This window comes from Manihot esculenta, chromosome 12, assembly GCF_001659605.2.
Source record: "Manihot esculenta cultivar AM560-2 chromosome 12, M.esculenta_v8, whole genome shotgun sequence".
Classification (NCBI taxonomy): Eukaryota; Viridiplantae; Streptophyta; class Magnoliopsida; order Malpighiales; family Euphorbiaceae; genus Manihot; species Manihot esculenta.
This window is the reverse complement of record NC_035172.2, coordinates 5,840,741-5,856,218: the sequence shown is the minus strand read 5'-3', so window position 1 is coordinate 5,856,218 and position 15,478 is coordinate 5,840,741. Positions and strand designations below refer to the sequence as shown.

The 15,478-nt window shown below is 34.1% G+C and overlaps 2 protein-coding genes across 4 annotated transcripts; one reads left to right on the top strand and one right to left on the bottom strand.

The window, feature by feature from the left end:
• Positions 1 to 1,344: 1,344 nt before the first annotated feature.
• LOC110628828 (protein-tyrosine-phosphatase IBR5) lies at positions 1,345 to 4,711 on the top strand. Of its 2 annotated transcripts, none has more exons than XM_021775642.2 (5): positions 1,345 to 1,858; positions 2,874 to 2,973; positions 3,399 to 3,456; positions 3,659 to 3,765; positions 4,095 to 4,277. In XM_021775642.2, the coding sequence occupies exons 1-5, from the start codon at positions 1,622 to 1,624 to the stop codon at positions 4,130 to 4,132; spliced, it is 540 nt and encodes a 179-aa protein (XP_021631334.1). In that variant the 5' UTR covers positions 1,345 to 1,621; the 3' UTR covers positions 4,133 to 4,277. The 2 variants fall into 2 exon arrangements, with proteins under 2 accessions (XP_021631334.1, XP_021631332.1); XM_021775640.2 differs by having other exon boundaries at positions 1,351 to 1,858; positions 4,081 to 4,711.
• A 2,418-nt stretch (positions 4,712 to 7,129) lies between these two features.
• On the bottom strand, positions 7,130 to 14,622 carry LOC110627844 (probable serine/threonine-protein kinase kinX). 2 transcript variants are annotated; one of them, XM_021774219.2, is made up of 12 exons: positions 14,477 to 14,597; positions 13,193 to 13,321; positions 12,763 to 13,011; positions 12,450 to 12,659; positions 10,953 to 11,033; positions 10,771 to 10,857; positions 10,560 to 10,655; positions 10,392 to 10,445; positions 8,915 to 10,275; positions 8,789 to 8,837; positions 8,602 to 8,641; positions 7,130 to 8,109 (listed from the first exon to the last, which is right to left on the bottom strand). In XM_021774219.2, exons 3-12 carry the CDS (start codon positions 13,003 to 13,005, stop codon positions 7,958 to 7,960), a joined length of 2,373 nt encoding a protein of 790 aa, XP_021629911.2. In that variant the 5' UTR covers positions 13,006 to 13,011; positions 13,193 to 13,321; positions 14,477 to 14,597; the 3' UTR covers positions 7,130 to 7,957. The 2 variants fall into 2 exon arrangements, with proteins under 2 accessions (XP_021629911.2, XP_021629912.2); XM_021774220.2 differs by lacking the exon at positions 13,193 to 13,321 and having other exon boundaries at positions 14,477 to 14,622.
• Positions 14,623 to 15,478: the final 856 nt, after the last annotated feature.

The window sequence follows — 15,478 nt, the reverse complement described above, 5'->3', positions numbered from 1 at the left end:
AAATGATAGATGTTTATAACCACGTTTGGCTATTAAATTCTCAGTTTTTACGGACTTATGAGTATGAATAATACTGAAATGTTTTTACGAACTTATGAGTATGAATAATACTGAAATTGAGGAGGTGAAGATGGTAGGTGTTGAGATATAGAGGCATTCCAGAGTTTAATTTTGGAGGTTGAGATGGGATATATTTTGAAAATATCGCTGATTAGGGTAGATGGGAGGCTATGGTGGTGGTAGAACAGTAAGGGTATATTCTGTTAGAAGTTAGTATAAACTATTCGGACAAAATAATGAAACTAATAAAAAGATTGCAGTAGATTTTTGGAGTTTAGATATTTTTTTGAAAGTGAATAACTTTATTTGGCATTTGTGTTTAATATTGTTCTGCTAATTTGAGGAGAAGGCATATTAATGTCGAAATCTTGTATTCGGTGTGTAATGTGGCGGAAGAAATGACTTTTCACCATTTTATGAAGTGTCCATTTGTTGTCGGATTGAAAGGTTTTCGAAATATTTAAGAGTTGTTTAATCATATTAGGTCAGTTTATAATAAAAATAAATAGAGTGTAATTATTTATTTATTATAAAATTATGGTTCCATCGAAATAATGTGATTTGAAGTCCTAAATTTTTAACTATAATTGAGATTGCGTTTGCTTTAGAACATTTTGATTATGAACAAGTAAATGTATTTTAAACCATGCTGTATTGCCCCATCCTGTTATTTGGTTTCCACTTCTATGGATACTCTAAAATGTAATGTGGATGCTTATCAGGAGAGTAAATCTAAAAGCTGTGGTGTAGCATTGTTGGTGTACGATAAGGCTAAATTATGCAAGGGTAGTAAATTTGATGATAATTTCAGAAGTCTATAATTCATTGACGATAATTTTAGGAGTCTATAATTATGAATAATTATTTATATATTTTAATATTAAAAACATACAATCATTATTTTTTATTTTTAATAACATCATTGACTAACAAATTTTAAAGTAGGAAAATATCAAAATTTTAAATTTATTTAATATTAATTAAGTTAAATTTATTTACATAAATAATCTAAATTTCAAAATAATAACTAAAATAAATAAATATTAATAATTTGAAACTTAAAAATACATTTGGTCCAAACAAAATGAAGAAGAAAACTTAATAATTTCTCCCAACATATGTTGAATTTTATGGGGCTAGGAAATATGTCTTATAATATTAAAATTTGAAAATTTAGGCCATAATTGTATAAAATAAAATATGAAAAATACTATCAAAGCTTTTTTCTTTTTTCCTTTTTTTTTTGAAAAAAAGGAGTAAAATTTATGTATTCTGGCAATTATTGATTATGAAATACCTATCATCATCATAACCAGATCATTTCCCATATAGCCATCAAAGCCCAATCTGGCAATCTCGTGTTCTTCCAGATTCTCCATGAATCACTATAAACATCAGCACTCCCTTTCCGACCGAGGGACATGTAAATAGACATACATAGATTACTTCCCTCCTCTCTCTCTAAAGCCGATATCTGTTGCACCCATCTCCCAAATTCGTGATTCTTCCAATAAATCCCTCTGCCTGATTTCGTTTTCTCAATTTTGTGATTGACTAGCTGATGAGGAAGAGGGAGCGAGAGAACCCATGTGGGGTTTGCGGCCACTATCACAAGTATGAGGAAGGAGAGGTTTGTGGGATTTGCGGCCACCGGATGCCGGAATCTGCTGAGAAATCTCCGCTTCATTTTAGTGCTTTCCCTTCTGAGATCCTCCCGGAGTTCCTCTATTTGGGAAGTTACGATAACGCCTCTCGCTCTGAGCTCCTCAAAACCCAAGGGATTTCTCGCGTTCTCAATGTATGCTGCTCTGAAATTTCTTATAATCAGTGTGGTCTTTATTCATTGAAGTTTTGATCTTTTGATGTTTTACTATTGATTACTATTGCTTGATTGCAGACTTGGTCATATAGAGGTCTTTGTTATGCTCTTTCTTTAATTAAATTATTTGGTGTTTGAATTCTAGTGAGTAGGTAAAGGAAAGAAACAGTAAAAAATGAAAACCAAAGTTGGAAAATGATTGATTTCTTTCGATTGGATCTTTCGGCTTGGGACAAGTTTTATGCTGAATGCGATGGAGTTCTTTGAAGTTAATGTTTTGTTTATGAGAGAGTAGCAGAAATTAAGTTGAAGCTTGCATTCAATCAACTTCTGGCTACTATGGATCTGTAATTTGTTGAGGAGCATCCATGGTTGTATGTATCCTACTCGCATTCAAATGAGATTTTGGCTATGCTATTGGCTAGCACGGGAGATTGGTTAAGTGGGTTTTTGATATTCTCATACTCTGTTCTTTAACGTTGTTCTTATTGTGGATTCAATTCGATTTTTGGCTTCCACTCACAAGAGAACAGCTCTAAAGCTTTTGCTTTATCCATCTCTTACGGACAAAAAAAGTGTCCTTCTATAGAAAAGGTGATGCATCTCTGTAATGAACCGATTTAAGATGGAAATTATGGTGTAAAATTTAGGGGTCAAACACTAAAGCTAGCCAAATATTTTGCTTTAGTTATACTGCTAAGAACTTTGCTCTGGATCTAAGCTAGTAAAATATTAGTGAAGGAATATTTCAGGAGAAAAGAGGGAAAGACCAAGCATCATAATTTGTTCCCCTTTGCTGCTTCTGCAATCTCAAATATGTTATATTTCCTTCCTTCATTCTATTTCTTTTATATTCTTCTATGGAAATTATATATTTTTTATATCAATTCATGCTTGTCTGTTGTTGATGTGAAACAGACAACAGTAATTCAGTTAGCCAGGAATAACAAGAGGTCTGGCATATGCTTATATCTATTGTTTTGTCTTTATGTAGACAGTACCAGCTTGTCAAAATCTCTACAAGAATTCTTTCACCTATCATTGCCTCCAAGATGACAAAACTTTACAATTTGATGACGCAAATCAATTTTTAGGTCAGTTGTTTATGGTGACCTATGAAGTTCTGTTTGTTACTTTATTTTGCTTTCTTCTTCCCCCAAAACTGGAAACCAAAAGAAAAAGAAAGGGTATTTCTCAATAAATTCCACTTAACAGAGTGATTAAAAAGTGTGCACTCCCTCTCATGTATTTCTTGTTTATTGTTTGAAAATTGATATTTGCAGTGTACTCAAAAAATACTTAAAGAATAAGATTCCAATTCATTTTTTTTAAAAAAATTTCCTTAATAAATGTTCTCCACATTTTTTCTGCGACATAAAACCATTGATTCCTGAGCATTCCTTCACTAATAATTATTAGCAAGTTTGGTCAGTTGAAAAGTGTTCAGTACCTACACTTACTGCCAACCTTTACTTTCTTATGGAGCTTTTACACTAACATAACAATTTTTGGTCTGCAGGGCAGTGTGAGAAGGATAAGGCTCGTGTGCTTGTGCACTGCATGTCTGGAAAAAATAGGTAGTGTGTGGCTGCAAATTTTGCTCCTTTTTTCTCATTCAAGTAACAAAAGAAGTGCATATATGGGTCCATGTGGGATGTGATCCAGAAGTTCTTTCTTTCTTTTTGTATGGTTGTCAAGGACTCAACATATCTGCTGGGAAATGATCAAAGCATTTTTATTTTATTGCTCGAGAGGATGATAACCATATTCTTTTGACAGGTCTCCAGCTATTGTGATAGCTTACTTGATGAAGTCCAAAGGATGGAGGCTTGCACAAAGTTACCAGTGGGTGAAAGAGCGGAGACCAGCTGTTGACTTGACCCAAGGCAAGTATATCATGATACTACTACTAGCATGTTGTAGGGGGAAACACCGATTGAATGGTCGATATAGTTTAGTTAATTTATGATTCCAGTATATTTGAAGTTATTGTATGCTTAGGAGTTGCAGAATTCTTGTATTAAATATAGGGGGCTGGTATTTGTAGATACGTTTCAGATATATTAAATGTAGACATTGTAGCCTTATTTGTTCTGTGTGTCACTTGTTTCTCAGATATTGGCTGTGTTTCTGGATGTTAATTTGTTTCCTGAAAACACTTGGCCAATGTCGAGTCTCACTTTATTTCTTTTAAACTCTAGCTGTGTACCAGCAGTTACAGGAATACGAGCAGAAAATTTTTGGGTCAGCTGATGGCAACAACCCTTCCGTGCCAGTATTCCCACATGCAGGAGTGCCATCCTTTAGCTTTGGGTTTCCAAAGGTTAATGATCCAGTTCCTGTTCTTGTTCCTGCTTTCAACAGCATTGGCACGACCTCCATTTTTACACGTTCTCTGGAGATTCCTCCTCAAGAGTTCCAGTTCGGAGCTGGCCGTCCTCAACATAATTTATCTGAGAGCCCTTTCACTGTCAATCCACAGAACCCAAATGGCGGAGACATTCCCATGGATTCATAAAATTTCAGCATTTCAGACAATGAGGTCAAAAAGTGTACAAGTTTTCAGAAGTTTGAAACTGCAAATGACAATCTTTTGCTTTGTGGGATACTTTTGTTTTGCCAAATGAGATATAGGAATGATGTTCTAGTGCAAAAGTAGAGCTTCCATCGTGTAATACACTCTGGTTGCTGGAATTGTATTGTATTTGCTGCTGCTTGCAAGTATAGGATGGATGGATGCTCTTTTTATTAAATTCTCCACAAGCTGAAGTGGCACATACCTATTCAATAAGAATCATACGTCTCTTCAAAACTATTTTGTGGGACTCTTTATTTGTGACTTTTTCTTTTGGCCATTTTCTTTCCCTCTTTGGGTACTGGAAAAATAGTGTTTTTTTTTTTTTTTTTTTTCGAAGAAAACCCATCCATTGTACAGTAGGGCTAACGCTCAGATACAATAAGGCTGGGGAAAGAAAACAGGCTAAAAGTCCGAATACGAAGTCCAACCAAAGGGCTCAAGGCTCAGAAACAGTGAGAACCCTAAACATCTGGCTGAAAAAGATGGATCCTCCTCCGTAGTTAACACGTTGGTGAAGGGAAGCACATTCAACAGAAAAGGGTGGATCCTCCACCACAGTTAACACGTTGGTGAAGGGAAGTCTCTAGAACGCCGGACAACAGAAGAAAAAACTAAAAAAGACAACTCATCCATTTTTTCATGTTAATTTCTTGAGTTTATTATGTTCTTAATGATAAAATCAGGATTTTCACTTAAATTTGTAATTTTGAAGATGAATAACACCAGTTAAAAGATGCAACCCTTCGCTCGGTGAAAACGGATCTAGGTCTAATTGATACACACAGATAAAATTGAAACAGAGGAGGAACAGGGACACAGATGGGGCACTGCCTCTCCTATATAAGTAGGTAACCCAGAAGACAGGATAAGTTACCGAAGATGCACACAAGAAAAAAACCTGAAGGAAAGACATTTTTTCGCATGCATCTATTGCCAAACAAACAAAAACGTATGTGGGAGGAAAACCCTCTCTGGGCGGTCAAGAAGGAAAGGCCACCTGCTGCTCGATAGAGTAGAAAGAAAAGGAGACTCTTTTTCAAAAACCAACCATCGAAAGAAGTTGAGAAACTCTCTCTGTAGCAAATAACTAGAAAGAGATTGTGGTTGGTGGTCCTCTCATCCATGTTGGGAGTTATGAATGAAAGAATCAAACTTGGGTTTTACCAATCTGTGTAGCAGTGTAGGATTTACATCCCCATTTGTATTTCCCCTTTAACGGGTAAAAGGTTTTTTTTCAAGATCATGTATACCTTTTAAAGCATTAAATTTTTAGAAAATTAGAGTAGAATGAAGCATTTAGAACGTGGGGTGGGAGAAGGTATTCCTGCTAGTGGGGATAGGGTTGGTTGGATAAGGTGACTACCACCCAACATCTTATGTATGGATACAAATGGTATAGGTCCAACTTAATAACATGGTTTGTTAGCACATGATGGAATGGTTCCAATTTAAAGTCTTTTAACTTTATGGGGGGGTAGGGGTGGAAAAATTATTTAAAACAAGAAATAATTACTATTTGATTCGTTCATAGATGCATATATTTTGAAGGCAACCACACAAGTTTACTTCTATAAAATGGTTGTATTAATTGTGAATTTTACATTCAATGAATTAATGTTATCTCAAGCCATTGTTTGACATGCAATGATTAGTCATGAAGGACATACCGGATAGCAACCCAACAAAGCAACTCCAACCAGCCACGGAGAAATGAAAGGAAAATGGGGTAGGGAAAGAAAAAAGGAAAAAATACACTCAACCACGAAAAGAAAAGAAGAAAAAAAAGATTACTTCCATGAAAGTGAATGTGATATAATCACGGATGAGCCATAGGACACCGGGAGGATGATAGTTTCAAAAACTTATACGGCAGGAATCCTTTAGGTCACAAGATGATATTCCAACAAACCAAAATCAGGGTTAATCAATAATCACTCAATCAAAATGGCAATTTATCAAAATCACAAGGTGGTAATGGCCAGACTAAACTCAAGTGTTAATTCCTAAATAAAATAATATATAAGCAAAAAAGATCTTTTTTTCTATCCAGCAATATGTTAAGTCTTTAAATTAAGACAGCAAATTAAATTGAAAGGAAAATAGTTTTCAATTATAATCATAGAATCAAAAAGGGTGATGAATATTAAATAAATCAATAGTATATTTTGTAAAAAATTATTATAATTTAAATAAAATAAATTTAAAAATTTATATTCAAGAGTTCGAATGATATAACATCATTTCAAAATAACTTATATATATAAACAAAAAAAATTATCAATCAAAGATAACAATTTTTATTTTTTTAAAATAGATCACTTCAAAATAAATTAACTACTATTTAAAATCCTATATATAAAAGAATCATCTTATCATAAATAGATATGTCATTCTTTCCAATTAATTATATATAATTTTCTTTCTAATCCCTTATTTAGAATTTTTTTTATTGATTTCAACGTTAAAATGGTAGCTAACAACAAATTCAATATTGAGTGAAGCAATCAAAGGAATCTACCGGCATCATTCTGTATAAACCACTCCAGTGAGTGACTATTAAAGACAAAAACAGATATAAAAGATATATATTTTGATTGAAAATTACTAAACTAACTTCGATTAATGATTTTGAGAAAATAAAAGAAGTTCAAAATTATAAATTCTACCAAAGCTAGACGGTACAGTGAGTTGAGCTGTTTTATTTTTCTTTTCACAATTTTGTTTGTACAGATTTTATGTGAAAAAAGTCTTAATGGATACAATCACAATGATAAAGTATACGTTTTGCCTAGAACACAGCAGGCAGAAACAAATAGCGCGCAATAGTTGCTTCAATTTCATGATCATAACTCCCAATCCTGTTTTAGACTTGCAATAATCTATAAAAGAGACGTTAATAGTTCGTAGAAATATACCCAATCCATTGACCTATTGACCCATATCAAAAGTCCTTGCCGATTAGCCATTTCTATGGCTCTCAACACAGTCTGGTTACCTTGGAGAATAGACGATTTGATTTCTTTTTCCCTTCCAAGGGAGAAAAGGTGATAAAAAGGGGTTCGAATTAATAGAGCAGGCACTGTATGCACTGGAAAAGATAGAGTAATCCAATATAGCAAAAAGTGGAATTTTTTATGAAGCCAGCTAAATGAAGTGGGTGACTTTGTAAGATAACCCAACACTGCACTGTCCATAAGCAAATGATTGGGAAGTTATGTAAGAACCGTCAGCCACATCAACCCCGCCACTGGTTTGTTGTCCAGTGTTCCCAATTGCATGGTACCATCAAGCAATTCCAAAACTCAAAATTGTCCAAAAACATCACTTTAGTTACAGATGGCGTCTTGATGATTTGCTCCACCAGAAGTACAATCAATCATGTTTTTTATCAAGTACAAGCAATATACAACTTTCACATATGGCACAATACTCCACAGTTCACTTTTATTTTTTGTTCTTTTTCCTTCAAATGCAGTTTCAATATGTTCATACCTTGAGGACTAGCAGGTTACACATTCCTCGAGGGATGATTTAGCGAGCCACAGTAGTCCTGGATCGTTCCGTTTCAACACTAAACAAGTTTCTGTTTTCCCAGTTTCGCTCAAGACAACATCTTCAATAAATCCAACAATTTGCAGTATTTCAATCGCAGCTGCAAGCACAGAAAACATCTAAGCATTTTTGTCCAATATTAGCTCCCACTAATAAAAAGCACATTACATGATATGACAGTCAACGCCAGCTAGATAACCACTTCAAGGTGTACATAACCCAACCCACTAGGGTTATTGTGAGAAACAAGAACTAGAAAGAGTTCAAGCAATTAGATTTCCCAGGTTAAAGTCAACTGCCTTCTCATTTAATTTTCTCCGTGTTACATGCATAATGATTTATACAGTACAAAATTGAAGATCTCAACACCCAGAATGCATGCATAATTGCTCGTTCAGTTGCCCACTACACAATTAGACTGAAATGTAACAGTTTGACTTGCTAACAACACAACAATCATATAGACACCAACATGGATTCCACAGCACCAAATTTCTAGACCTGATAACTAGCAAAAAAAAATGACTTTTTGCAACATGGATATCCCACATAAAACATTTAAGTAGTAACAGGTTGGAGAAAATATGCAGACCTTTATGATTGGCAACATTCTTCTGGATTATGGGATTAGCCTGCAATGTGTATCATCCATTACCAATTGAGAAATTAGAAAATAAAGGAGCTGGAAGTAAACCTTCCATAGATCAGACAAAAAAGGAACTGACAATGAACTTTTCAAAAAACCTAACAAAAATCCTTATTGCTACTAAGCTGTGTACCTTGCGGAGCCTCTTAAATTTCATTTCATTTGGGTGTTCAATCACATTCCTGCCATAAAATACAAGTTATTTAGGATCCTAAGGGAATAAACAAAAGGAAAAACAAAATCAAGTTAGCATCTTTACCTAATTATTTTAAAAAGAATTTGCAACACAATAGTTGCTTCTGTGGAATTAACTTCAGCTCTCAGGCTCTCAACAGCCTTCCGCAGCTTACCACAAACAACAGTAACAGGATCTTGGATTCTCTTTAACTCGTCATCAGGATCTGGCTCATCAATTTTCATACTGGATATTTCCTGTGAGGTCACCAAATCACTGTCAGGATCAGGCTCGGTTCTCTTAGCTTGAGATTCATCAGGATCAGGTTCTGTCATTTCAGTCGACAGAGGGTTGTTCTGATATGGTTCATGGATGTTCACATCTCGTGAACTGCTCTGTTTTGCTTCCAAGTCATCTGGATCAGGTTCATCAATAATCATGCTTTCAGCAGTTTTCTTTCTGGATATTTCCTGTGAGGCCACTAAATCATCATCAGGATCAGGCTCTGTCCGCAAAGTTATGTTTGCTGGAGATTCATCAGGATCAGGTTCTCTGTAATCCTTATCCAGTGAAGTATATTCCATGCTTTCAGACACTAGAGAAATGTTCTGATCTGGTCCCTGGGTGTTTCTTTCTCCTGAATTGCTCTGTTTTGTTTTTGAGTCATCTGGATCTGGTTCATCAATGGTTTTGCTAAGCTGAATCCCACCGTTCAAAGTCTTCATCAGCTGAGGGTGATTACTCTGAGAATCATCAGGATCAGGTTCATACTTAATTTGTTCAGAAGAATGTTCATCAGAATCTGGCTCATAATCAAGTTTCAACTGAACCTTGTGCGGAGTTTCAATGTCTATATTTTCTTCTCTTGCAAGACCATTGTTCTGATATGGTCCCTGGATGTTTCTGTATCCTGAATTGCGCTGTTTTGTTTCTGAGTCATCTGGATCTGGTTCATCAATGATCTTGCTTAGCTGAATCCCACTTCTCAAAGTCTCCATCAGCAGAGGGTGATTACTCTGGGAATCATCAGGATAAGGTTCATACATACTTTGATCACCAGAATGTTCATCAGGATCTGGCTCATAATCAGGTTCCAAATGAACCTTGTGTGGGTTTTCGATGTCCATATTTTCTTCTCTCCCATGATCTATGATATCAGATCTATCATTAATGCTGAAACTGGAATCATCAGGGTCAGGTTCTTTATATTTGCCATAATCTTCCAAACTGTTAGCAGAAGCATTTGCTAGACGGCGATAAGCAGCGGCCACTGAAGATGAACGTGCACTATCCAGCTGATCTGAAACATTTCCCCCAAGCTTCTGAGAGAAGCTTCTATTGTCTGGTACATAAAATTCTTCTTCATAATGGTTCAGATGCCTAAACCCATTCAAGGTGTGTCCCGTTGACTTAGTCCAATCTAAGCTAGCAGCTTCTTGATTCAGCTGCCCCCCAAAACACGTAATTTTAGATAAGGCTGCTTCAATTGAACCTAATATTTAACTCGATAATAATTATATCCTTAACAATACACTCAAACACACACACGGACACATTTTACCTGTTTATCCAGAGCATAGAAGTTTGCATCGTGTTCTGAGTATACCATGTGCGCCTGAAATGAAATAAAAATAATGCACTCCCTCAAATATTATTCACTGAAAATTATATATAACAACAATCACTAGTGTTAACAAAAATAATGGAAAGAATAACTTGTAGAGCTTACCAGTTCATGCAAAAGTGTTTTCTTGATGCTTTCATATTTCCTGAAACCCTTGAGGTCATCAGTTCGAAGACGCAGAGATATCTCTTCTCCATGATTCTGAATAGAAAAGAAGTGTCAACTTATAAAAAAGAAGGGGGAAATTTTAGAAAAGATTGGAGAATATACAATAATCAAGTGCATAATTTATTTCTAATGCCAGGCTGGTCATTACCTTATTGAATCCAAGTATACATTTAGGACTCACACCCACATAACCAACAGGGGCCAACTCGGTCATAATTCCAACACGCCAACGGTGCTTACAAAGGGAGAAAAACACTTCAAAAGTTAGCACATCAGAACAAATGATCTAGGCAATGATTATTAATCTGGAAGAGAAATATCGAATAGTACCTTGTTCATTATTGCAATAATTCCAGGATCAGCAGCAAGCATATGCATCCTTTTCAATGCCTCTGAAGCTGGAGGGTTCAGCTGTAAATGGCAAAATCCAGAGCAATATGACGTCCAATTAAAGTGCACATGTACACAGAGACATAAAAACAAATATTATTTTTTAGTCAATAAGGATTTCAAAATTATCCTATTTCTTAAAAAACCTACGTTGCTGTAAAATATTTAAAGCCTAATACCATGTGTACACTTATCTTGAGTAGACTGTTGGTGTTATCATTTATTTCTATCATGATTTGAGTACAAGAGTGACTGATACCAAAGGTTTTTACTTCTTATCACTGAATCGGATGTGATTTACACTCACAAGCTCTCCAGAACAATTCTTATCTCAAGAACTACAAAGATAGGTGATTCTCAGTGTATCAAGGCGAGAGGCTACGCCTTTTTAAAGAAGGCGACAAAGCCAAAATTTTGTTATATATTATATATATATATATACACTTCAATGAACACCCATATTTAAAGGAAAAATTACATGTTCAAATGAAATATATACATATTATTTGCAAGAGATAAATTTAAAAAAAAAAAGGGAAAAGAAAAAGAGGATTTGCTACTGTGCCAGGTCCAACAAAGAGAGAAGAGAGGATGAGAAAGAGAAGGAAAAAAGGAGAAGATGAGAGAAAAATTAAAAAAAGAAGACATGCTGCTATGCAGGTACAGTAGAGAGAGAAGAGAGGAGAAAGAAGAAGAGAGAAAGAGAGAAAGAAGGAGAGACATACCTGTTTGATGGTATTTGGAGAAAAACAGAGTAAGAAATTTGCATTTTAGTTGTTGCAAAAGTGTTATCTGCTGTTTGAAAGAGATGGAAAGAGACTAGAAATTCTCTTTTGTTGTTTAAAAGCATTTTTTTTTACAAAAAAAAAGGCTTGCTTCAGTGAGGCGTCCCCTCTGGTGCCTTTGTGGACTGAGGCGTCACCTTTGTGCAGGCACCTCGCCTCAGACAGGCGAGGCGAGGGGGTCGCCTCACCTCTCGCCTTTTATCGCCTTTAACAACACAGGTGATTCTCTACGATTACCTCTATATCTCATTAAGGGAAAAAGGGAAAAAAAATAACAAATCCTAAACTGGATACCAGCTACTTTTATCAACCACGTGGACACAGATTAAATTGGCAATAACATGGCAAAATAGTGAGAAAACATTCAACTGAACAGAAAAATATCACGTCTCCACCATGTTTGCTTATTATAATTATAGTTGTATTTTAAATGAAATTTCAATGTGTAGCAATAACCAATGTGGCATCTAATCAAACTACACAAACTTCAAAATCCTAATTTCATTATATAGTCAAGATGCAAGGTAAAAAGAAATTAGGTTAGTTAGTATCGATACTACCCTCTAGAGAGGAGTTAAGGAAATCAAATGCTCTGCCAACTATAAAATATCAAAAGGAAAAAAAAAAAGATAATCAGCAATCTCAAATGCACCTGTAATCCAGGAATTTCAAGCGTACGAAAATCATTAAATGTATAAGGTCCTTGTGGTAGTTTAAGCAAAGGTTCGGTTCTATCTGACGACCGCTGCCTCATTCTTTTTTCCTCTTCATCAAAGCCAGCAATTCTATGGTCAATTTTTGCATTTTGTAGAACTTTATCGACCTCATCTTCAGACACTCCCATCATTCTAATAGACCTCTCCTGAAATGGAATATTAGAATTGACTACAACAATATGGCATGCATAGAAATGGAGCACAAAGAAAGATCATTTATCTTTTATGAAGTAAAATAGGTAAAAGTACCCCAATGATGGAAGCTTCGTGCAAACTCAGTTGTGAATGTTCCTTAGAGAATGGAGACAGCAGCTTTGAACTTTTGCTATAAATTTGTGGGACAATTAAGCGCATAGTATCTGGCTTGACGTTAGTCAATTTCAGTAGTTCATCTCCTAGGTCCTTGAGAGATGCATTAGTGTTTGTTTCTACAATATACTTGCTCCCCCTCCATATCACTGTTACATTGACTACGCTTTCTGGGTTTTGCATGTTGTGCTACAGGAAAAGGGGGAAAAAGGATAAGACAACAGCTTGCAAGTTCTAATTGCGCACCAACATCTTTGAGTAAGAATATCAAATGGATGAAAATAATCATGTACAACTATTAAGAATCATTTACATGTACAAGTGAAAATTGCAATCAACTGCAACATGAGAATTTTGATCAGGAGATAACCTGAATGTTTAAACTGACGGCAATCAGCAACTATGAAAATACTCTGGTTCACTCTTTAACTAAGCTTCTGAGCCATTAAAAGGAAGCATACTGGAAAACCCAATTTTTTACCTCAAATTTTATGTACTTCTGCAATCGAGCCCATTAGCAACAATTTGGTACAATTAAATACCCCTTTCTTTTGATCCACATCCATAAAGTACTAGAACAATAAAAATAACAGCAACATATACCTCCCAGTGCTCCAATCTCATATGCTAGCTATAATTTTTGAAGTGGAATAAAATTGTTTCATGCATAAAAATCTTACTAATTTATCACCACACGAACCATCAACCATTATAAATTTAAAAATTAGGGAAATCATATTTGAAAATAAGGCTTATAGATGATTTCTGAAATCTATTCGGATTTTTAAATCTGTAGTTTTTTTAAAATTAGATACCTGGTACAATTAGGTGGTTGGTCTCGTAGTTCCCATGTAAATTGCTATAATAAAGTACTTAATATTAGCACTATATCCTTGACCAGGGACAAGATTAGAACTGATAAAGTTTTGAGCTAAAAATTTGTACTTCATTCATAGCATATTGCAAATTCAAATAGAAGCTTAGATAGACATAAAAACCTGGTGATACCTTGAAGGCGAGAACTTATTCATGCTAAAGCAAAGCAAACACTTATTCTTGCTAAAGCACCATTACTCTAAACAAGAAAAATGAACAAAACAGAATTCCAAGAGTCTAATACATTAGAAACCAAAAGGAGAAACACACAGCATACACTCCGAAGTTCGAATATTGATTTAGTTTCAGCATTTTATGAAGAGCCTAGACGAGAATTTGAACAAAACTTTTCGTCCACTTCAAGCAACGATTTGCCTGTGAATTTTTGGATTCTATCTTCAAATTGCATAATTAAAACAACGTAAGACCAAAAAAGCCGTATAAAACTTTCAACCTTCAACACCAATTAACAGTACAAACAACAACATCCAGCTAAAATTCATAAAGAAACAAGCTAGAAAGGGCAAAAGCCACAAGCAACGAGTTCAAAATCTGATAAATTCAACAGCCATTAATTACAACCACACAAAACCTCCAATTAAAGTAAAAGAATCAAACCAAGAAAATCAATTAACATGCCACAAGCATGTTAATCAATCCTTAGTTTTGCATATAACAAGACGATAATCAATTACGAAGTTAATCAAGCCTTATAACAAGGCGATAATCGACGATCGACCAAACCCAATATGAGAATTTAGAAAGTTTCAATCTTTACCTCTCTGAATATTGCCGATGTTGAGAAAAGGACTCGAACACAATAAATGAAAATTTCATCGATTTTATTTTGTTTATATAGGAATGGAGGTGCAGAATAAGAGGAGGCGCATTTTATGCGTAAGATTCTAGGCTCGTGCTAAAGTGAGCGGTCGGTGGTTATTTGTTTATCGTGCTTACGTATGCGCTGAGTGCTGATCTGTCATGCAAGGGGCGAGAAAAATCCAGAACCTGAAGCAGATGTAAATTGTTTTCGAGGATGCTAATTCTTTTTATTTACTTATTCATTTTTTTAAATTAATATTTTATGAAAAAATTATCAAAATTTACTTTGTTTGAAATATATTTACAAAACACCCACATATTAAGGGTAAAAGTGAAATAAAAAATATTTATAGAAAAAAAAATTAATGGAAATATATTTCCTTTTTTATAATGAAATATATTTCTTATAACTTGTTTTTTTACCTGCACGTTATTTTTAGTTTAATTTTTTTTATATTAATTTTAATAATTAATAAAAAATAATTAATTATTATTATTAATTATTTTCACATATAAAATAAAAAAAATAAAATATTAATAAACTAAATTCAATTTATTAACTGATAAAAGACTTTAATATATGAATTTTAACGATTAATAAAATTACGAACATAAAATTACTATACTTTAATAAAGAAAACGTTTTCCCGTTAATGGGTCTGTCCAGTAGGTAAAATCATTTTATTTATTAATTTTTAAATATTTATATTATTTTGATATTTATTTTATTATTTAAATATTCTTATAACAATTATGCAATATTTTAATATTATTCTTTAATTAAATTTGCATCTATTCAAAATGATTTAATATTTGATTTACAATTTATTTTAATATTTGATGATATTCATCTGATTGTTTTATATTTTCAAATTTGTAATTATCAAATTAAATTATGGGTATTTTGATTCTTTCAGACTCTCTTTTTAATTCTTTATTGTTGACATTCAAAGATCTA

What these genes read in the sequence shown, in the direction of transcription:
- LOC110628828 (XM_021775640.2), top strand. Translation starts at nt 1,622, where the DNA reads ATGAGGAAGAGGGAGCGAGAGAACCCATGTGGGGTTTGCGGCCACTAT. An exon ending in GGATTTCTCGCGTTCTCAAT is followed by an intron (nt 1,859 to 2,873) that starts GTATGCTGCTCT and finishes GTCTTTATGTAG; the next exon opens with ACAGTACCAGCTTGTCAAAA. An exon ending in AGCTGTTGACTTGACCCAAG is followed by an intron (nt 3,766 to 4,080) that starts GCAAGTATATCA and finishes TTTAAACTCTAG; the next exon opens with CTGTGTACCAGCAGTTACAG.
- LOC110627844 (XM_021774220.2), bottom strand. Translation starts at nt 13,005, where the DNA reads ATGCAAAACCCAGAAAGCGTAGTCAATGTAACAGTGATATGGAGGGGG. An exon ending in GTATACTTGGATTCAATAAG is followed by an intron (nt 10,656 to 10,770) that starts GTAATGACCAGC and finishes TTTTCTATTCAG; the next exon opens with AATCATGGAGAAGAGATATC. An exon ending in TCTATGCTCTGGATAAACAG is followed by an intron (nt 10,276 to 10,391) that starts GTAAAATGTGTC and finishes TTTGGGGGGCAG; the next exon opens with CTGAATCAAGAAGCTGCTAG.